Source organism: Pituophis catenifer, unplaced genomic scaffold, assembly GCF_029215685.1.
Source record: "Pituophis catenifer annectens isolate HBS135680 unplaced genomic scaffold, rPitCat1.0.hap2 SCAF_7, whole genome shotgun sequence".
NCBI lineage: Eukaryota > Metazoa > Chordata > Lepidosauria > Squamata > Colubridae > Pituophis > Pituophis catenifer.
This window is the reverse complement of record NW_027256887.1, coordinates 3924945-3947890: the sequence shown is the minus strand read 5'-3', so window position 1 is coordinate 3947890 and position 22946 is coordinate 3924945. Positions and strand designations below refer to the sequence as shown.

Sequence of the window (22946 nt, the reverse complement as noted above, 5' to 3'; positions counted from 1 at the left end):
CCCGTTTGTCTTCGGGTCTCAGAGATTCTTCCGGAGAACTCGGAAGCCTGGAAGGAGCAGCCAAGGCTGCGACGGGGGCGTCCACGGGAGGAACCTGTAGGAGGTCCGAAAGAGCAGGAGCGGTTTGGTACAAACGCTTATCCAAACCATTGGGTGCCGGGGCCGAACCAGGTAAGGTCCATTGTCGTTGGACAATATCCGTAAAAAGCTTTGGGGCCGGAATGAGTTCTGGTTCAACTGTTGGTTCAGCAAATAAGGATGAGGCTGGATCAGATGACACCTGTGATGTTGAACCCGAGACATTGGGAGACCCCAGTCTCGTGACTGCCAGAGCTTTAAACAATAAAGAACGGAACAACTGGGGCCTAAAGAGGCCAACAAAAGCGGGCTGGTCAGGAGCGAGGCCCTCGTCGTCAGAAAGAGACTGGTCTCGAGGTTCCTCTTCCTCGGAGAGGGAACCATGGTCAGATTGCTCAGGAGAAGACAGGTGTTCCTGGTGGTCTCCAGAGTGGACCCGGCGAGGTTGAGCTCTAGGAATGGATGGGGGAGCCTGAAGGAGGCCTTGTTGCAGACCTTGAGAGAGCCCCTGTTGAATGGCTCTGGCAATGATGCCCTCCAAGGCAGCGTGGGGATCCGGATGGGAAGCGCTCGTAGCGCTGGCTAGAGAAGACCCTTGTCCGGAAGGCTGGCAAGAAAGCTCAGGTGTAGTATCTCTCCTCTGCGCCAGAGTATCAGAGGGATCCGGGAGAGTTTGGAAGACCTGTTCCGCCTCCGATGACGTGGGACCCCGAGACGAAGGGCGATCAGGAGAAAGGTCCCGATCGGAATGGGCCATGGTAGATTGAGGCGCAGGAGGAGAAGGCCCAGGAGGTAAAATGGCCGACGTGCGGGACAAAATGGCGGCAGGCTGTTGCTGAGCCTTCAGAGCCGCTTTTTCCAATGCCCTGTGCCTCCTAAGTTCCTCCCTGGTGGGCTTGGTTAAGCCAGAGGAGGATGAGGTTGCTTTAGATGGGGCTTTGCTAGGGCGGCTTTGATTGCTGGGACCCTCCCCCGGGTCGCTAACATGTCGATGTCGGGACCTGGAAGCAGCGGAGCGAGAACGAGGGAGATTAGAGGCGTCCGCCATCTTGAAAAAGGCCGGTGCGCACCGCCGGGGGCCCCTGAGCGATTGGATATCTCAAACCTTCCAGATGATGAAGCTCCGGCGATGAGTGAGGGGAAGGCAAGTCCGCTGCTGGTGGGCGCCTGGAAAGCCGTCAGTACGAAGGAGGCAAGCCGCTTGCTCGAGGCAGTCAGGGCGGCAGGAAAATAATGGCGCCGTTTGAAAAGCCCGCCAGAAAAAAACGGCGCCTATCGAGCTGCTAGGCGAATGCCGTTAAGAAGCAGCTATTTGTCTCCCGATGGTAAGGGGAGACTGAGGGGGAGATATGAGCTCTGACCCCTCAGGGGGCTGTCGGCAAGCAGCCCCCTTGCCGCAAAAGCGGCTGCGGCCGGTATCGAGTAAGGACCCTTCGCGCCGCCGATGCAATTGAAAGAAGAAAAAAAAAAAAAAAAAAAATGAAAGCGTCCAAATTGAATAACAGCCGAATTTGTGAGGAAAGAAAATAAAAGGAGGTAAAAATAGCTGAAAATACGCTGTAAATAGACTGGATCCAGAAAGACACCACTGTCCAGCATAGGACCGAGTCGAAACACTGGGGATCATCCAGGAGAGGGCGGAGTTATTTAAATCCGCAGACTCGGTCATAGGCTGCATAGTGGAGTCCATAACCCAGTCTGACAGACGTTCCTTACGCTGAGGAGAATATATAAATAGACCCGCAATGATCTACTTAATTCTTTTTCCCCCTGTCCTTTGGTTGGGAACTTAATTCTGTAACAGCAACAAGCAGACGACAACAAGAAGAGTTTTACAATAAATGTAAGAAAGGGGGGGGGGGAACATTTCATTTCCAACCAAGATATAGTGCTGGATCAATGTGAATTTCCCTCATGCATCTGGCTAAATAAAGCTAGGAACATGCTTAGTTTAATTCCTTCTGTGCCAGAACTTTAAAAGTTTTCCTTTATCTAACAGAACACAGAAACATCTGTTTATTTCTGACCTTTTATGGCACAAACGATGACTTCCATTATTCCCAGCAGGGAATATAATATGAAAAAATACCCATTATCCACCTGTCTCGTCAATTCCATTTTGAGTCCTCAGCTTTGCCATTCAGGTGATGACTATCTTCACAGCAGCCTCTGGCCCCTCAACTGGGTTAAACGCGCAATAAAACCTGTCCTTGCCGTAGAGTTTCTTAGCTTGTGTTGCTGTAATCGTAATTTTAGAGACAAGCAAATCATTAGACTAGTTTGCGCGTGGAGTTTTTTTTTTTTTTTTTACAACGAGGTTTAATGTGTGAGCCTGAATCCAAAATGCCACGGAAGCTGCTGCTGCCAGAAAAAAAGATTTGGAATCAGCTAGCCTTCAGTGGGACCAGGGGAATCTCTAATTTAAAATTGATCTGCGGTAGGGAATATATACATGTTTCTATACAAAAGAGAGGCAGAGACAATATGAAAATACCCGGCTGGTGTCCTTTGCTATACTGTGTGAGGTAGGGGTAGGTTCTGAGGTGTACATTGCAATTTTAGAACTGTCAACATTTAAAGAAAAGGCAGATATGCAGAGTGATTAGATACAAGGAGGGAGAATAATTCACCTGTGGTAACCAAACTTTGGGTTAGAATAGTCCATGTTCATGATCCTTGGCCTCTTCCACTTTTGTGGGTTATTTTGAGGCTGTTGAAAAAGAAAAGCACAGCCAGAAAGAAAAAGAAATGCCCTTATTAAAACCAGATATAATCATTGCTGTGCATTTGAAGCACGGAGGATGATTTCCAGAACGGGGGTCTCCAACCTGGGCAACTTTTAAGACTTGCGGACTTCAAACTCCCAACTTCCCTCACCGGCTGCTGAGGAATTCTGGAAGTTGAAGTCCACAAGTCTGAAAAGTTGCCCAGGTTGGAGACCCCTGTCCTAGAAGGCTCTTGCTATGAATATAAGTGTCAACATGGTTTTCTATACAAAGTGACGGTCACAGCCCTTTCAGATTGCTGATGTCGGCAGACGCCACTATTTTCGTGGGGGTTTTTTTTTCTCTCCTTTTTTGTACACCGATAAACATGTCTTAACAATGTCGGGCAGTTTCTGTAAGAGGCTGCTTTTGTGTGTTTTCCCTTTGAGGTTGATGCCGTGGGCTGAAAATGTCGCAAAGTGCTGAAACCTTTTTGTTGAAACCGATGGTTCACCTGAAACTTAAGCTGTCGTTGGATATTGTCATTTCTGTCCTTTTTTAGGGCTATTATATCTGGTGTGTAAAAAACCTGGGTGGCCTCTAGAAGGCAGCAATGAGTTAAGAGTTTTCTAATACTCTCTGCTGTCAACTAGTACTTCCCTCCCATCTTTGCACCCCAAATATATTAGCCATAAGTCTCCAGAAACAATGTCCTTCCTGGTCTCCTTCCACTTACCTGCTTTGAATGATGCAACAACAGATAAACGCTACTTTTTTAAAAAAAAAGTGCTCCGAGTTTCTTCATAACTCTCCACCTCGCTCTACAATTTTAAGAAGAAACTATTTTCAATCTGTATAGTTTCATCTTTCCCAACTAGGATCTGAATTGTTGGGGTTAGGTTCGTTATGACACCCTGCCTTCCCTCTATTTTTTTTAAATACAAGAAGTCCTCGACCATACGACCACAGTTGAGTCCCAACGTTTTTGCTGCTAAGCGAAACACTTGTTAAGTAAGTTTTGCTCCATTTTACAACCTTTCTTCCCACCGTTGCTAAGTGAATAACTGCAGTTGTCAAGTTAATACCACGGTCGTTAAGTGAATCCGGCTTCCTTGTGGACTTTGCTTGTCAGACAGTCGCAAAAGGGGATCATGTGACCCTGGGACGCTGCAACCGTCATAAATACGAGTCAGTTGCCAAGCGTCTGGATTCTGATCAAGTGACCGTGGGGAGGCTGCAATGGTCATAAGGGTGGAAAACAGTCATAAGTCACTTTCTTTCAGTGCCGTAACTTTGAACAGTCACTAAATGAACTGTTGTAAATTGAGGATTACCTGTATTATGTAATAGGCAATCATTAGCAATTGGGTTGGAGAGAGGTTTGTGCTTAAACATTTTTTTTCCTCCTGATTTTGGAATTTGAGATAACGATTATAATACTCCCTGTTCAGTGAAGTATAGAAAAATAGGGCTTAGTGTTTCTGAAAAATGAAGTATTTGTCACAATTTGGATCCTGGACCTATTGTTTTGCTGGAATGTAATCGACTACAAAATTTGTTTTGAAGTGGAAAATGTTTGTACTGTGTATTCTAGACAACAGTGGAGCATTCCAAAACTTTTAATTCATGGATTATGCTTAAAACTTGGTTTAATCATAGTGTGCAAATCACGTTTGCTTCGTTGAGAAGGTGATGAATGCTATAGGCACTTCCTGATGGGAGAGTCCTATAACTTACTATTTATACTGAACCAGTCAAGCAAAATTGTAATTCTTCTGAAGAGATCAAGTTGGGAAAGTACGTGTGGGTTATTATTTAGACTTTTACTACCAAACTGAATGGCTTTGGTCCAAAAGCTAGTTCCTTACTATCTGGTCTCTAGTCAACTAAGCAAAGGAAGAAAAGAAGTCATAAAATTTCTATCAATATAAACTTGCAGAAGCTAGAACAAGCAGGAATCCGATTGCGGCTGCAATATTCTTCCTGTTAACAGTTGCCAGTACTCTTCCTTCCAAAAATTCTTCTAACCATACCATTTAAAAAAAGACCGCGTTGCTTTGCTCTCGGTAGAAAACTAAAACCCCGATGAGTTGCTATATTTTTCCTTTGTGGAATACTATTGGTTTACCTTTATCGAGAACAAACAATAATGTTCCCTCTGTTGAAAAATAAGTGACATAGCCCATAAACTCATGTCATTGAATATTTCATTGTATGTAAGGCTAGGCTAAAGTGTGCTAAACTGATTTGTCTTAAGGATGGTTTAGATATGCCACAATGGTGGGATTTGCATTTTGCTAATCTGTACAGAAACAAACCACAGTACAGGTTAATACATGTGTGAATACCGGGTGTGAATGGAAGAGGTAAGTTAACAACGAGGAAGCAATATATCTTCAGATTATTTTATGTAATAAGATATATATTGCTTCCTCATTAATTTACCTCTTCCATTCACACCCGGTATTTAATGTCAATTGCTTTTATTTTATTCATTGAAAAAGGGGAAGATTAGACAGAAAATCATTAGTTTTCATGGGTGTGTATATGTAAAAAGTTAAAATCTCAGGTGTTTTCCCGCGTCAGGACACAGAGTTGCAGGCTAACCAGCGTACGTCAGCAGCAGCGAACATAGAAAAGCGACAACTCCGATCTCGCAACATACGCACAGCTTCTAAACTGAAAGTAGGGGCCCGATGATGACAAGTTAGCTTGTCGAAACGTTGCCAAAAAGAAAACTTTTAAAGTGTTGGTTAGGATTTTAGCCAGAGTTTCAAAAGACCTTACAAAGTGTTTTGTTGGGATTTTGGAGGATTTTAAGCTGGGATTTTAACCAGGATTTTAAGTATTTCAATTAACAGACTTTTAATGATGTGGGAAAACACCCGAGATTTTAACTTTTTACACACACACATATTCAAAATTTTAATGGAATGAATGAGTTAATGAATTATATTGACTACAGAGGTTTCTCGGTGGAACTGGGTTTTTTCCACTAAAATGTCTGGATTTTTAAGAATTCAGAAATTGGCATGAAACGAACTAGCAAGGGCACAAATGTTGCACAAAGAGAGACCTCACTTGTCCAACTCCAAACTCTCTCCATCACCATTTCTATTTTTGTGGTATAACACAAAGTGGTTTCCGTTTACTGAACGCCCCCGCTTAGTTTTCCCTGGTAGCCTGCATCCGTTAATCGGCTTGCCTGTCGCATTGAATTATGGTTTGTTTCATAAACCGCAATTGGTTAGAATAAAATAATGATATATTAGTATATAACGGAGTATAAACTAGGACTCATTACGCTTCAAAACTGATTTAAAATCTAGCATGAGCAAAGCACATCTTTCCTTGGGCTGCTGCGGGAGGCTGAAAATCATGCCTGCTTGAATGAATCAACTCATTAAAATGACCTTCAAAGGCAAAACAACACATGGCTTAACGGTGCGCCTGACAAAAGTTGTGGCTGCTTTAATGAGAAGCAGGGAAGTCTCATGCTCATGTGAGGTTTAAAGCACTGCCATGTCATTTTCAAAGCATCTGCAGCCCTCATTTTAACATTGAGTTCAAAAACAAAAGCACATGATGGCTTAATCCATGTCACCCACCCGTGATGTGTAGCACCACTTTAAAAATTTAGAAAGCATTTTTTTTTGTGCCCAGAAAATAAGCCAATAGCCATCCTTCTGGACCATTCCCAACCGATGGTCCAGAAGATAACTGATCTAGGCATAAAAATATTTGGATGCTCATTAGGTAAACACGTGTGGCAGTATCTTGAGGCGAGTTCACTGCTCAGGAGTTACTCCCATATAATTTCGAGGTAGCAAGTTGAAGGCTAGTCCGGGCCTGGTTACTATAAGTAGCCTTGTACCTGGACAGGCTTTTCTTGCTCATCTCCAGTTTGAAGAACCTAGTGTCTCCAGAATGAGTAAGGGGTCATCGGGATGACCTGAATGCTCAGAGCTAATCCTTTATTTTTTATTTATTTATTTTATCTTGTCAAGCATGTCTTAGATAACAGATATAAACATGGTTATGAATACATGAAATGGATACAAGTAAATGGGGACAGCAGGACAGGGGCGGAAGGCACGCTGGTGTGCTTATGGACTCCCCTTCCAGACCTCTTAGGAATGGGGTGAGGTCAGCGGTAGACAGTCTACGGTTAAAGTTCTGGGGGTTTGGAGAAGAAACCACAGAGTCCGGTAGTGCATTCCAGGCACTGACCACTCTGTTGCTGAAGTCGTATTTGCTGCAATCGAGTTTGGAGCAATTTACCTTGAGTTTGTATCTATTGTGTGCTCATCTATTGTTGCGGTTGAAGCTGAAGTAGTTCTAGACAGGTAGGACGTTATAGCAGATAATTTTATGTACTACGCTTAGGTCAGTCCGAAGGCGGCGTAGCTCTAAGTCGTCTAAGCCCAAAGTTTCAAGCCTGGTGGCATAAGGGATTGTGTTGCGAGCAGAGGAGTGAAGTTGATGTCTTATTGCCATTGTTCTGCTATCTTGAAAGAGGAAAAAGTAGTGCTAGATCCATCAGTTGATGTTCTTCAGCGGGTCAGCTTGGAAGAGATGGCCATTTCTCTTGAGTTTGCTGGTGTTTGGGTGGATGGGTTAAGGTCCATCCTCTGCAGTTGTCTATGGAGGTTCTCAGTCATCCAAGTCATTGTTGTCCCAAAGGTGTTTTTTTTCCCCCTCCAGGCAACTGGACTTTGTTTTTTTTTCTTGGAAGACGTTTCGCTTCCCATCCAAAAATCTGCTTCAGCTCTTCATTCTCTGCAGTTGTTAATGCTTTTGTATTTGCCGACACTGTTATATCTTTCTGCTATGAAATCATGGGGCTCCATAATGGAGCTATTACGAAGTTGTCTTAAGGGAAGTGTCATATTGTATCGGGACCATGATTCTCAACTGATCATCTCCAAAGATGGTTTCCCAAGCTGATGTTCATAGTATTCTGCTGATCTTTGATCAGATCCCCAAGTAGTGGGTTTTTTTTATGATAGATCTATCAATGTCGGCCATCTTTATCATGATTGATAGGGCCAAATCCTGGAGTAATTTTAGCTGGATACATATTCTGTTGAGGTCATAGTCTACAAGGCTAGGTTTATGGTTGTGATCACAGTCTGGGTACATACCAAGTTTTATCATGGTTTGATACGCTGATTTCAACGTTCTTGACCCTTTCTCTGTAACCTATTTGTCGGTTGTGATTGAAATCGAGGTAAAGGTTCTTTTAGTCAGGATTTCCAGATGCAATCTGTCCCTGGGTCTCTGAGATCTTGGCCTAATTCATTATGAATCCTTGCTTTTCTAGATAGTTGCCTTGTCCATCAATGTGACCCTGGTCAAAAGGTTTTTTGAATATATGTTTACTATGCATATGGCCAGTGGTGAAATCCAAATTTTTTTACTACCGGTTCTGTGGGCGTGGCTTGGCTTGGTGGGCGTGGTGTGGCTTGGTTGGGAATTTTGGGAGTTGAAGTCCGCCGGGCTTAAGGTTGCCATAGTTGGAATCCCCTGGCCTAATGCATCCCTCTTGATTAGTTTTTAAGTAAATTGTTCCATGTTTTGGGTAGCGTTTATTGGGTAGCGTTTACCGGTATTTATTCTCTGTTGCACCTGCTAATAAGCATAACTGGTGAAGTTATATAACATTCTTTTGTTTTTTAGCCCAGCTGTCAAGTCAGTTGCGATTTGTAAACTGTGGTTTATGACTCAAACCAGCCAATGGTGGTTTAATAAACCCCGCATGAGGCAATGAGTAAATGTTATCAGGGGATTTGAAGGTTGTTTACCTGCTTATGAGAACTACCCGTTTCAGTAATGATCATGGAGTGCATTTGAGATGCATTCCCCAGTACTTTTAAGCTGAAATATAGACGTCCCAATCTCGGAGCTCAGAACCAGGGTGGATAAAAATCGATGTTTTTTTTTTTTAAAAACATAAATTTAAAAAAAAAATCAGATTTTTTTTATTTAAATTGGATTTTTTTAAATTTAAATTGGTTTTTTTTTTTTAATTTTTATCCAATTTATTTTAATAAAACGCTTTTGGAGTAAAAATCTACCTAGAGATAGTTTTCTATTTAAGATACATCAATAATTTAGTTTATTCAGCATGAAATGGGAGCTTAGTTATGTAACATATGAGGCTGTATATTCTGCAATATTGGGACTGTCGGTGAGTCAATAGCGGGTCGGAGGAGGATCCGCTGCGGGACAGAGACGACAGCTGCTCTTTACAAATTATGATTTAAATCGAGTCGATTTAAATCAAGCCTTTTTACTAGTGATTTAAATCAAATCCACGCTGCTCAGAAAAACAGCAATATCTGAGCTTATCCAACCTTAGCAGCTTTAAAACCCGTGGACTTCAAACTCCCAGAATTCCCCAGCCAATCATACTGGCTGGGGAATTCTGGCAGTTGGAAGTCTACAAAAAGTTGCCAAAGTTTTGGACACACCTGTCTTTAGATGATCAGCAGATGGCAGCCTTTTCCTGTTGTATTTGGGCCAGGAAATGGTTCCTTGGATTGCAGGGGTCAACTCAGGCAACGGTGTTACTAATATACCCCTTCCATCTCTTGTCTCAGCAGGAAGTTAGTAACTCTCTTTCTCAGAGTTTGAATTTCTCTGTTAATTTTGAAACATGGCTAAAGCTTGTTGATTTAAAAAGTAAGCTCTTCCACAGACTGGGTATTCGTAGTACATTTCTCTTGACTAGAGCACCGGATTTTCTAAGACAGCCTGTTTCCAAATTCCTATACGGCCATCAGTGTTATCCATCCCTTCAACATTTTCTTAAAAACGATTTTCAGCAGCTAGGCCTTTTTTTCGAAGAGTGAGTTGGAAGACAGATACTCATCCGTCGTTATTAAATTTCTTGGTTACCAAAGTAGCGAAGGGAGGGAAGAGTTCCTTCATCTTGACGAGCTTTTTTCGTTAATGAAAATATCTATTCTCTCTGCTTAGCTGAATGGTTTATAAAGAACATCTTATGCCTATTAGCTGTCTGGTAACCAATATTCTCATGCTTATTTTATTTATTTTTTTAAATTAAAAAGCAAAATTTGGGAGTAGCATAAAAATTAGAGTGACATAAACTTGACCGGATGGAGTATTCAGATTGGTTCACATGCAAAGTAATGTATCTTCATAATGGTGAAAATGAAAAATCCTCAGACGATTATAGAGAAAATGATAAGAGGTGATGCTTCTTGTTCCCCGTTTGAAACCCTGTTATGTACAGGAACAAACTGGTTTTTATTATCCTTCTATACTGCCCAATAACTTCTCTTAAATGGAAGGGTGTAACTGAAACACCTACAACTAAATATACAATCCTTTGTAAGTGGATACGGCATTTAAATTTTGGCTTAACAGCGTCAAAAGCTTATAATGATATTGATGCCACAATGTGCACAAATTGAGCATTGGCCATCAAGCGCTTCTGAGATTATTTAATTTACAACTTGTTGAGAAAGGAAGATTACCGATGCAGCTTGGAAAGCAGAAAGGCCCAAGTACAATGATGAACTCTACAGTTGTTGGTGCACAAATGGAAAGATAAACTGCTTGAATCCTTTAGATCAGCGGTCACCAACTGGTGGTCCGTGGACCACGAGAAAATTTTGGTGGTCTGCAGAAAAATTATTTACATTTTTTAAATTGCACTAAATCAGGGGTCCTCAAACTACGGCCCCTGGGCCAGATACGTACAATGAACGTTTGTGTTGCTGTAGAGAGACTCCCCCTTCGGGGGCCTTTTTGTGTGGGTCGGAAGGGGGCAGAAATTCTGACTTGGGGTCTGCTTCAGCTTCCTGGTGTGGGGCTTTGGGCGAAGGCTGGAGGGAAGTGCCGCTGGTGGCAAAGAGCCGGAGGGCCTCGTTCCAGTGGGACTGCATCATGGCCTGGAACTGGCTAACCATCTCAGCCCGCTGAGCCTCCAGGCGCCAGTACCTGACCTGGCATTCCCTCAGGTCTTCCGTTTGCTTGGAAAGCCTATGCTCCTAGTCCTCAGTGAGGTGCTTCTGCTGAGCTGCCTTCTCGGCCAGATCCAATTTGAACTGAGCCAGCTGTTTTGTCAACTTTCTCGTGGTGGCTGCTTAGCTCCAACAACTGCTTCCTGTTGGGGCCCTAAGGAGCCCAGGTGGGCAGGCGAGGAGTGGCTGGGAGGGGCGAGTAGAGGCCGGCGATGCGCCCCTTGATGCAAGTGACCTTGAGTTGGCCACGCCCACCCAGTCACATGCCCACCTAGCCACGCCCACCCAGCCAGTCATTAGGTAGATCATATTAGTGGTCCGCGGGATTTAAAATTATAAAGGTCCGAAAGGTTGGGGACCCCTGCTTTAGATCTATTTAGCTATAAAATCTTCCACGTTCTCTTCCAGGTCTTCCTACAATTCAGGAATTTTTTATGGGATTTAAAAAGTCCTACGACGAGGGTAGAAGTTACGAAACGTTGTACCCAATGCGGTACAGTTTTATAGTTTTTGCACACTTGAGTAAATTTTACTGCTTCTTTCAACCTGATTAAAAAAATATAAGACGTGGCTGTGAAACCATCCATTTTGCCACTGGACTGCTTTCCACTTTGCTATAGGAATCCCCCAGCTCTGAATTTATCTAATACCTGTAGCAAATCAATTTCAATTCTATTCATATGCGTTAACAGAATATCCGAGTTACTAAATGAGGAATTGCCAACTGCTATATAGGAAGCCTCTTTCAGACGATGTTAAGTCATCCAACTTCTCTGACACCACGATGTGCAATTGTGAGTTGTGTGCACAACCATTTTCCCCTCCTCCCCAGTTCTTTCAGCTGCTGCCAATTCTCTTTTGCTGCTTTTCCTCACTCGCAGTGTGGCTGCAAGGCAAGTAAAATGGAAATCAGGAACGCCGAAAAGCCCCATGGTTGGTAAGCTTCTCTAGGATGCTGTTTCCGTCTTAGAAATGGGAAGGGGCTGTTAATAATCTGACAGTTTGCATGGCGTAGCTGGGAAAAGGCTTAATCAGCTCCTGAAATGGTTATTTCACGTTTGTATCAAGTTACACACCAATCTCTACCTTGACCCAGTTAAATTTGTCGTGCAAATACAGCTGAGCAGTCATTTTTCCGTAGCAACTATATGCAGCCTCCATAGCTTTGTATCTAGTAGCAGTATAAAGCCTGTCCCGTATTGGAAACAAGAAACCAAAATGTTCACAGGAGACAAAATTCCACATTGTAGTGTTTTAAATCTAAAGGATATAAAATACTCAGTACCTAATGCTGCTAGTATCAACCGTATTATAGGTTGGTTGATTGTATGCGAAGGGGTGCTTGTCAGGTGGAAAGCTGGCAGCCCAGGTTCGAGACCCGAGCTCTGTGCAGGGTGGGGTGAGCTCCCGTTCCTTGCCTCAGCTCCTGCCCACCTAGCAAGCTTGAAAGGATGTAAATTTATCTTCTTTTAACGACCCCATAATCCCCTTGCGGGGTGGAGTCTGAGCAACTGAATGGAGCTGAGTGTTTACTGGCCGGATGTCCTTCCTGTCGCCAATGCGGAGTTTTGTTCGGCAGATGTATTCTCATTGGGCCCAGAGAGAGAAATATCTGCCTCTACCAAGGATCGAACTCACCTCCTCCTGATTGTGAGGCGAGAGCTCCACCTCTAGGCCACCGCACCACTCTTTGAAAAGGATGCAAATGCAAGTAGAGAAACAGGTACCACTTTGGTGGGAAGGTAACGGCGTTCTGTGCATCTTTGGCATATAGCCATGCTGACCAGATGATCATGGAAAACGTCTTTGAACAACGCTGGCTCCCTCGGCCAAGAAACGGAGATGAGTATGAGTACCATACCCTGCAGTCGGATACAACCTTTACCTTTAAAAAGTTGAGATTGTATGTAGTTGCCTTATTCTACTGCACAGAAAGGGCTGTTTTTTCCCATTTATCCTACACCTTTTCCTCTTTCTCTTCTCGTTCCCCCCCACACAATTCACAATTTACTTTTATTTTTTTGATTATATGCAAGAATTTGTTCATCTGCTTACTTTTTAAAAAAACTGCCTTCTGCAATTTGGATGCCCTCAGAGAAATGCGGATTTAATGACCAGAATTATTAATATGTGGAATTGTACATCTTGGAAAGATGGTGAATTTGAGTATAATAGCTGAAACAATAGCAATGTTGTGGTCTGCCAGCAGCCCACAGAGTTAGCAGCGGAGTCGGACAGTGAGGAGGCTGGGGAGGAACATGGGCCAGTCCTGGAGTCTGGGGAAGGCTCGGATGAGGGCTCTGCGTCGGAGGCAGAGATGGGGCCAGGGCCATCTGTGAGTGATGTGCGGACTCCGGAGCCTCCAGAATTGAACAGCAGACAGGCAGAGGAACAGGAGGAGCCTGTTCCTAGTGCGCGCATGTGCAGAGCTGCCAGAAGGCAAGAACAACTAAAGCAAAAGGGATGACTCGGGAGTAAGGCCAGGAGATGATTGGCCCCTCCCATAAGGCTTAAAAGAGCAGCAAAGGCTCTTGGGCTCTTTGTAGGAAAGCAACGTTGCTAAATCAGTTTTCTAGTTGGCATCTCTTGTTTCTGAAGTTCGTGGGGCTTTGCCAAGAAAGGCCTTTGGCAGGGTGCCAAAGAAGATAAAGGTTTGTGATAAGCCCCAAGGACTTTTTCTGAAGGACTTGTTTTGGCATTAATTTGAATTAAACTGGGAATGAAGTAATTCTCAGCTGTTATAATAAAATAGTTTTGTTTGAGACTGATTGTGTCCTGTAACGATTCAGTAAGCCTAGGTCACAACAAGCAAAAATACTAAGGGTTCTGGTATACTGCTGCAAATTTGTGTACCGTCTCTAGACACGTCGGACGCAAAAACATAAAATGTAAAAACCACAGAAAATATGAGGTGGTTTTATTTACAATATGTACATGGAACATTAGATGGCTCCGCTTCGCATACTGAAGAATCACGTCTTAACAGCTTGCAGAGCAAATGCCTATTTTAAATAATTCCTTTTTAGAGGCGGTAAAGCTCGTAGCAGCGTTGCTCAGGAATGTGAAAACAAACAAAATGAAAGTTTAGTCCCTCCTTACGTAGAAAATATTATAGCCGAGTTCTATCATCCCACCGATGAGCAGAATCCAAAGGGGAATAAAGACGTAATAAAGTTTCATGGCAGTAAATTGTTCCAGTTTCGCGCACAGGGCGAGGCAGAAGGCCAGCTTCAGAAGCATCGCCGTCAAGTACCATGCTTTTTTCTTGAGATTCTGAGAGCCGTTGCGAGGATCGTAGCCGGACTTACAACGGCGAGCCATTTTCACGATGATCATCACTAGAAGAATGGTATCGAATATCCAAACCGGGATAAATATGAGAAACCAGTTCCAGGGTGCCTTTTCATCCAGTTTTAACACCAACATGATCAGGAAGAGTAACGTAAAGAGCCATGTGAGTAGCACTCTCTGGGCCAAGGACATTCTCATTTAAACAGCCTTGGTAGTCAGTAGCCAGAACGGAAAAAGAGATGCCCTAAAATAAAAGAAGGAAAAAAAATAAGGCGATGGGTAAAAGTGTATAAAAAGACATTCTGCATATGTCCCCCCATAAAGCTTTGGCTATTTTTCAAACAACAACAACAATAAAAAAACAACAAAAACAGTGGATATTGTGAACTGGGAATTTTTTGCTTTTATGAGTTCACTAGAACCGAACAGGAAATCTCTACTTGTTTCATTTAATTCATTTGGCCTTGCCCTGGAGATTATGGCACTGGCAATAGTGCTTAGATTTATATACCGCTTCATAATGCTTTACAGCCCTCTCTAAATGGTTTACAATGTCAGCCTATGGCCCCCAACAATCCGAGTGTTGTGGTCTACCAGCAGCCCGCGGAGCTGGCAGCAGAGTTGGACAGTGAGGAGGCTGGGGAGGAACATGGGCCAGTCCTGGAGTCTGGTGAAGGCCCGGACGAGGGCTCTGCGTCGGAGGCAGAGATGGGGCCAGGGCCATCTGGGAGTGATGCACAGACTCCAGAGCCTCCAGAGTCGGACAGCAGAGGCAGAGGAACAGGGGGAGCCCGTTCCTAGTGCGCGCATGCGCAGAGCTGCCAGAAGGCAAGAACAGTTAAAACAAAAGGGACAACTCGGGAGTAAGGCCAGGAGATGATTGGCCCTTCCCAGAAAAGAGGAGGACGACAGTGGGGTGTCTTTGATCCTTTCTGAGCTTGGCTGTTTTCTCACAGACGTTTCATGACCCAACTACGAAACATCATCAGGGCTAGGAGGGAGTGGAGCTTGTGAAGAGGAGGAGGAAGAAGAGGAGGGGGAGGATTCTGGTGGAGCCTGGATAGCTCAGCAGACTAACGCATTGTAATTTAACTCCAGCTGTCTGCAATTACTGTAAGTTCAAATCTCGCCAAGGCTCAAGGTTGACTCAGCCTTCCATCCTTTCTAAGGTAGGTAAATTGAGGACCCAGATTGTGGGAGCAATAAGCTGACTTTGTATAAAAAATATACAAAAGGATGAAGGCTATTGCTTAACTCATTGTATGCCGCCCTGAGTCTCCGGAGAAGGGCGGCATATAAATCAAAATTAAAAATAATAATAATAATAAAAAAATGGTGTCCTTGGTGCTCTCTGAGCTTGGTTGTTTTCTTTGCAGACGTCTCATCACCCAACTAGGTAACATCATCAGTGCTTAAAAAAAAAGGAATGGGGGGTTTGTGGAGAGGAGGAGGAGACTGAGGGGGATCCTTCATCCCTTTCTGAGCCGGCTGTTTTTTTTTTTTTTTTTCTTTTTTCTTTGCAGACGTTTCGTGACCCAAACTAGGTAATATCCATCAGGGCTCCAGTGAGCGCTGGGGGCCTCCTTTGGCCGAGGCCCGAAAAAGGGGAACTCCAGAGTCACAGGCGCCATAAAAAAAAAAAAGCCCCCTCACACTCCCTCCCCTCAAAAAAAAAAAAAACCCCTTTCCACACGACGCAGGTATTTCTCTTCCATGAGGCGATTGGGGGGGGGTTAAAATTAGACCGCCTTTTCCCTTCCCTTCCCCCCCAACAACCGAGGAGAGGCCCCTGAGGAAAAGGATTCGAGCCCGCCCGGCCTCTGGGCCCCGCGGCGGCCAAAGCCGACTATCCGGCCTTTCATGGCTCCCTCTCCGGCCTCCGGTTTAGGCGGGAAAAAGGCCGCGCTACTCACCTCGCCTCAGGACCCCATGGGCGGCCCCCCGCCAAGCGACGCCGCTCTAGGACGGCACTTGCCGGGCTCGCCTGATCAGCGAGAAGAAGAGGGAGAGAGAGAGTGGCCCCGCATTCTCGCAGCACCACCCCCCTTCCGCCCGCAGCAGCCCCCTCATAGGCCGGCCTTGGCTTCGTTCCGCCGCTCTCATCGGCTGGAAGCGCTGTCTGTCATCCCGCGTGGCACCTCCTCCTCCTCCTCCTCACTCCTTCGTCTTCCCTCGCTTCCCTATTCGGCAGCCCAGCTGCCTATCAGAATCGTGTTTTTGTTTTTTCCCTCCCTTAAAGTCCCGCCCTGCTTCAGCCGCCGCCACCGGAGCTGTCATTTCCCTTTGGATGCTTTCCGCCCCGCACGGGAATTCAACGTCCTTCCTCCGCCCCCGCCCGTCAATCAAACCAAGCCAGCCACTAAAGCGCTGAGGCCGCGCCCCTTTCTCCCCCCTTTCCCCGCCCCTCCCTCCCCTCGAATTTCTCGGCCAATCACCGAAAGGGTCACGTGAGGACTTTTCGAGCCTCGCGCGTCGCGGCGGCCCGCCTTCCGCCCCGCCCCCTTCCCTCCTCCTCCTCCTCCAGTGGGCGGGGCGACCAGAAGCCCAGATTGGCGCGCCGTCCTTCCACGGCGGCGCGCTGTTGCTGCTGCCGCGGCTGCTTTGCCTCCCCCTCCCTCCCTCTCTCGCCCCCCCCACCCGCCTCGGGAGCGCGCACTGCCCCCCCCCCCCCAGCACCACGCCAGCCCGGCAAGCAAGCGCTGCTCCCGCTGCTCCTTTCCCGGCTCTGCAGAGGCATTTTTTTTGGGGGGGGGGGTCTTCCTCCTCCCGCCCCTCGCCTGCCAGCCAGCGAAGACCCGGTGAGTGCCCCCCCCACCCCCGCCTTGCAGCTGGGAGGGGGTAGATCTTGGGGTGGGGGGAGGAGGAGGAGGAGGAGGGTGTGCATGTGCGGGGAGGATGCAAAGCTAGGAAAGGGTGGGTGGGTGGGGGGGGCTTGTCCTTGGAGGAGGGCGACGTGGCTGGGGAGGGGAGGGGGGGTCGTTGCCTGCCAGGCAGAGGAGGGGGAGGCTGCATGCCCCCCACCCCTATAGAAAGGGATCTCTTTTGCTTTGCCCCCTTGCAGGGAGGGAGGGGGGCACAGGTGAGGAGGGGGCTCGGGGCCCTGCTAGTAAGGAATTCTTGGTTGCTAGTTTGCCCCCTTGCAGGGAGGGAGGGGGGGCAAAGAGGGGCCCTTCTAGAAAGAGCTGGGATGCTTTGCCCCCTTGCAGGGAGAGGGAGGGAGGGGAGGGTACAGGTGCAAATTTGCCCCCTTGCAGGGAGGGAGGGGGGGCACAGGTGAGGAAGGGGCTCCGGGCTCTGCTAGTGAGGAATTCTTGGTTGCTAGTTTGCCTCCTTTCAGGGAGGGAGGGAGGGGGGGGGCAAAGCTCAGGAGGGGCCCTCCTAGAAAGAGATCTTGGATGCTTTGACCCCCTTGCAAGGAGAGGGAGAGAGGGGGGCCACAGGTGAGGAGGGGGCTCCGGGCTCTGCTAGTAAGGAATTCTTGGTTGCTAGTTTGCCCCCTTGCAGGGAGGGAGGGGGGGCAAAGAGGGGCCCTTCTAGAAAGAGCTGGGATGCTTTGCCCCCCTTGCAGGGAGAGGGAGGGAGGGGAGGGTACAGGTGCAAATTTGCCCCCTTGCAGGGAGGGAGGGGGGGCACAGGTGAGGAAGGGGCTCCGGGCTCTGCTAGTGAGGAATTCTTGGTTGCTAGTTTGCCTCCTTTCAGGGAGGGAGGGAGGGGGGGGCAAAGCTCAGGAGGGGCCCTCCTAGAAAGAGATCTTGGATGCTTTGACCCCCTTGCAAGGAGAGGGAGAGAGGGGGGCCACAGGTGAGGAGGGGGCTCCGGGCTCTGCTAGTAAGGAATTCTTGGTTGCTAGTTTGCCCCCTTGCAGGGAGGGAGGGAGGGGGGGCAAAGATCAGGAGGGGCCCTCCTAGAAAGAGAACTGGGATGCTTTGCCCCCCTTGCAGGGAGAGGGAGGAGGGGAGGGCACAGGTGCTAATTTGCCCCCTTGCAGGGAGGGAGGGGGGCACAGGTGAGGAGGGGGCTCCGGGCTCTGCTAGTAAGGAATTCTTGGTTGCTAGTTTGCCCCCTTGCAGGGAGGGAGGGGGGGCAAAGAGGGGCCCTTCTAGAAAGAGCTGGGATGCTTTGCCCCCTTGCAGGGAGAGGGAGGAAGGGGAGGGTACAGGTGCAAATTTGCCCCCTTGCAGGGAGGGAGGGGGGGGCACAGGTGAGGAAGGGGCTCCGGGCTCTGCTAGTGAGGAATTCTTGGTTGCTAGTTTGCCTCCTTTCAGGGAGGGAGGGAGGGGGGGGCAAAGCTCAGGAGGGGCCCTCCTAGAAAGAGATCTTGGATGCTTTGACCCCCTTGCAAGGAGAGGGAGAGAGGGGGGCCACAGGTGAGGAGGGGGCTCCGGGCTCTGCTAGTAAGGAATTCTTGGTTGCTAGTTTGCCCCCTTGCAGGGAGGGAGGGGGGGCAAAGAGGGGCCCTTCTAGAAAGAGCTGGGATGCTTTGCCCCCCTTGCAGGGAGAGGGAGGGAGGGGAGGGTACAGGTGCAAATTTGCCCCCTTGCAGGGAGGGAGGGGGGGCACAGGTGAGGAAGGGGCTCCGGGCTCTGCTAGTGAGGAATTCTTGGTTGCTAGTTTGCCTCCTTTCAGGGAGGGAGGGAGGGGGGGGCAAAGCTCAGGAGGGGCCCTCCTAGAAAGAGATCTTGGATGCTTTGACCCCCTTGCAAGGAGAGGGAGAGAGGGGGGCCACAGGTGAGGAGGGGGCTCCGGGCTCTGCTAGTAAGGAATTCTTGGTTGCTAGTTTGCCCCCTTGCAGGGAGGGAGGGGGGGCAAAGAGGGGCCCTTCTAGAAAGAGCTGGGATGCTTTGCCCCCCTTGCAGGGAGAGGGAGGAAGGGGAGGGTACAGGTGCAAATTTGCCCCCTTGCAGGGAGGGAGGGGGGGCACAGGTGAGGAAGGGGCTCCGGGCTCTGCTAGTGAGGAATTCTTGGTTGCTAGTTTGCCTCCTTTCAGGGAGGGAGGGAGGGGGGGGGCAAAGCTCAGGAGGGGCCCTCCTAGAAAGAGATCTTGGATGCTTTGACCCCCTTGCAAGGAGAGGGAGAGAGGGGGGCCACAGGTGAGGAGGGGGCTCCGGGCTCTGCTAGTAAGGAATTCTTGGTTGCTAGTTTGCCCCCTTGCAGGGAGGGAGGGGGGGCAAAGAGGGGCCCTTCTAGAAAGAGCTGGGATGCTTTGCCCCCCTTGCAGGGAGAGGGAGGGAGGGGAGGGTACAGGTGCAAATTTGCCCCCTTGCAGGGAGGGAGGGGGGGCACAGGTGAGGAAGGGGCTCCGGGCTCTGCTAGTGAGGAATTCTTGGTTGCTAGTTTGCCTCCTTTCAGGGAGGGAGGGAGGGGGGGGCAAAGCTCAGGAGGGGCCCTCCTAGAAAGAGATCTTGGATGCTTTGACCCCCTTGCAAGGAGAGGGAGAGAGGGGGGCCACAGGTGAGGAGGGGGCTCCGGGCTCTGCTAGTAAGGAATTCTTGGTTGCTAGTTTGCCCCCTTGCAGGGAGGGAGGGAGGGGGGGCAAAGATCAGGAGGGGCCCTCCTAGAAAGAGAACTGGGATGCTTTGCCCCCCTTGCAGGGAGAGGGAGGAGGGGAGGGCATAGGTGCTAATTTGCCCCCTTGCAGGGAGGGAGGGGGGCACAGGTGAGGAGGGGGCTCCGGGCCCCGCTAGTAAGGAATTCTTGGTTGCTAGTTTGCCCCCTTGCAGGGAGGGAGGGGGGGCAAAGATCAGAAGGGGCCCTCCTAGAAAGAGAACTGGGATGCTTTGCCCCCTTGCAGAGAGATGGAATGGGGAGGGGCACAGTCAGGACCCCCCTAGGCCTAGCAGCTTCTCTGCAATTGCATTGGCACTCCGGATTGTGCACCATCCTCCTTGGTGCTGCCCCTGAGTACCCACCCCCACGCCTGCCTGGATCCTGCCCAGGGAAGGCGCCCCGAGTAATTCAGGTTTGGTCCAGCATGCCAAGCAAGTGGACAGGTAGATCCTGATGGAAAATCCACCTGGTTGATGGAGGGAGTCGCTTGTGTTTTTGGCACTCTGCTAATTCCCACCTCTGTAATTCAGATTTAAAAAGAGAGAGAGAGAGAGAGAGAGAGAGAGAACTAATTACAATAATCTGGAGTAAGGGCACACCGTGAAAATGGTAATTATGATTATGCAAACGCGGCCTGTTTTTTTTTTGGGGGTGAAGGCAGGACGGGTTATTTCAAGTAAGCAGATTAAGCAAGATGTTGGGTGATGCCTTCTGGGTCATATCTCCATTTGGCTTTGCCTGGGAGCGCCTTTTCAGCGTGAGTGCCAAAATCTGAGGAAATATGGAATTCTCAAGCTTTATTGGCTGCTATATAGGTTTTAAAAGGCGGGTAATCTATTCTGAGGTGTCTGTCTTGATCTTCAAATGTTGAGAGAGATGATGATGATGATAATGATAATAATGATGATGATGATGATGACACTGGCAGCAACCTGTATCAACCATTAGCACCAGTCAATGGTATTTGTAATGCATTTTTGAATGTTCAGTTGACTGAGTTTCATATTTAAATAATAATAATAATAATAATAATAATAATAATAATAATAATAATAATAATAATAATGAACATAATGTGGAACATCATACATGTTTAATGAATAAAGTGAATAATAATACCCTGTTTCTCTGAAAATAAGACATCCCCTGATAATAAGCGCAATCTGGCTTTTGAGTGCATGTGCTAAAATGCAAAAATATTTAAATGCATGCACAGCTGGTTCCCGCCATTTCCTCTGGTTAGGGTTAGGGAGACAGAGCTGGAAATCAGGTAAGACGGCAAGAGAATCCCCGTCGTGTTCCACGAGCCCTAAAATAATAAGATCTCTCCAAAAAGAAGGCCAAGCGCTTATTTCAGGGTCCAAAAAAATATAAGACAGGGTCTTATTTTCGGGGAAACGCAGTAATACTCTGTTTCCCCCAAAATAAGACATCCCCTGATAATAAGCCCAATTGGGCTTTTGAGTGCATGGCAATAAGGCCAAGCACTTATTTCAGGGTTCAAAAAAATATGACAGGGTCTTATTTTGGGGAAAACACGGTAATAATAATAATAATAATCCGCATCTTTCATCTGGTGGGAGAACTCTGTAACGTTCATGACTTTGAGAGTGACCCCCTTAGGATTACCCTTGTAGGTAAGATCAGAATGAGAGAAATGGGCTCTAGAGACGTGAGGAAAGCCCACTCCCCTAAGAATAGTACAATGACAAGAGTTGGAGGGGACCTGGGAGGTCTTCTAATCCAAGCAGGAGACCCCACACCATTTCAGACAAATAGTTATCGTAGTCTCTTCTTATAAACCTCCAGTGATGGAGCAGCCACAACTTCTTGTTGTGGCCTGTCGGCCGCCGGCCCCTCCGGCAGCCGAATCAGATGAGGAGGAGGTGTGGGAGTCAGGGTCAGCATCAAGGCAACCTGAGAGCTCCGAGGGGGAAGAGGAAATGGAGCTGGCAGAGAGAAAGAGACAGAGGCGGAGCCCGGGCCGTCCGTCAGCCCTCAGATGGAGAGTCAACAGCCCCCAGGTCTGGAGGTGGCTGATGAGGAAGAGGAGGAACAGCTGGGTCCAGTGCCTGACGCACAGATCGAAGAAGGCAGAGGAGAGGAGAGCAGTGGAAATCTATGGGCTGATCCTTGGGACGGAAGAGCCACCGCTGCTAGTGAAGCTCCACCCTAGCTCTGGGGATAAAAGGCAGGGTGCATCATTGAGTAGATGTGGCAGACAACTATTCATCTCCCGGCCGGCCGGACTTGTTAGCCTGTGGTGAGAGAGAAACTTTTTACCGTAGCTGCTGGCGCTCCTGACAAAGGAATCTTTGAGTTCACTTCAGAGGGTTTGTCGTGTTTGGAGAGCTGGGTCAGAACACTTCTGGAGGCAAGCTTGTTCCACCTTGGAGGTCTTCTAGTCCAGCCCCCAAGCAGGAAACCCGCTACCATTTCAGACAAATAGCTGTCCAGTCTCTTCTTAAAAACTTCCAGCGTTGGAGCATCCACAGCTTCTGGAGGCAAGTCGTTCCAACCGATTAATTGTTCTCCCTGTCAGGAAATTTCTCCTTAGTTCTAGGTTGCTTCTCTCCTTGACTAGTTTCCATCCGTTGCTACTTGTCTTGCCTTTGGGTGCTTTGGAAAGATCGGAAATCCAACTTGGAGGGGAAAAAAAAAAGCTGCAGCCTACAGAAACTTTTCTTAAAAGTTTGAGGGCCAGATAAGATTGTGTGGTTGGGAGATGCCCCTCTGGTTACTTCAGGACAAAAGAGAAACCTCCACAAGTCATCGAGAAACCCGATCTGAGTAGACCAAAAGCTTCAACTGAGCCAACGCTGAAAAAGGAGCTCTTTTTTTAATTTATTTTTTGGCCAGGATGCTTATAGCTGGACCGGTGGAATAGTGAAAGCTTTTAACCGAAGGAAACGTCAAATTCTGCAAAACAGAAATACGTCACCTTAAGGCTAACGGGCCTGGCAGAATTCGTAAGCCTTTATGTGTATTTTTCTTTAGCCAGGTTCTTCCTATGTAAACCAAGATTTTTATGCAGCCCTAGTTCAGTGAAATCACAATCCACTAGTTTCTAGGCTTTTTTCAGGCAGCCAGCAAACACTCTGCTGCCCATTGGGAGATAAGGAGACTAAGATAGATCTATTTCGGACTTATTAGTCCTCATCAGTTAGCCACACCCTAATCCCATGTATCCTCCCTGTAAAGGTACAGTATTTGTTTTCTTTTCGTAGGCCTTTACGTGTATTTCTCTTAAGCCGGGTTCCTTAGTCTCCCAATGGGCAGCAGGGTGCTTGCTGGCTGCCTGAAGAAAAACCTAGAAAGCTGAATTTTTGAGAAG

At 47.5% G+C, this 22946-nt stretch overlaps 1 protein-coding gene across 1 annotated transcript; it reads right to left on the bottom strand.

Annotated features, from left to right (window-relative positions):
• Positions 1-13674: 13674 nt before the first annotated feature.
• TMEM60 (transmembrane protein 60) lies at positions 13675-16075 on the bottom strand. Its single transcript, XM_070947415.1, has 2 exons — positions 15979-16075; positions 13675-14309 (listed from the first exon to the last, which is right to left on the bottom strand). Exon 2 carries the CDS (start codon positions 14261-14263, stop codon positions 13859-13861), a length of 405 nt encoding a protein of 134 aa, XP_070803516.1. The 5' UTR covers positions 14264-14309; positions 15979-16075; the 3' UTR covers positions 13675-13858.
• Positions 16076-22946: the final 6871 nt, after the last annotated feature.

What these genes read in the sequence shown, in the direction of transcription:
- TMEM60 (XM_070947415.1), bottom strand. Translation starts at nt 14,263, where the DNA reads ATGAGAATGTCCTTGGCCCAGAGAGTGCTACTCACATGGCTCTTTACG.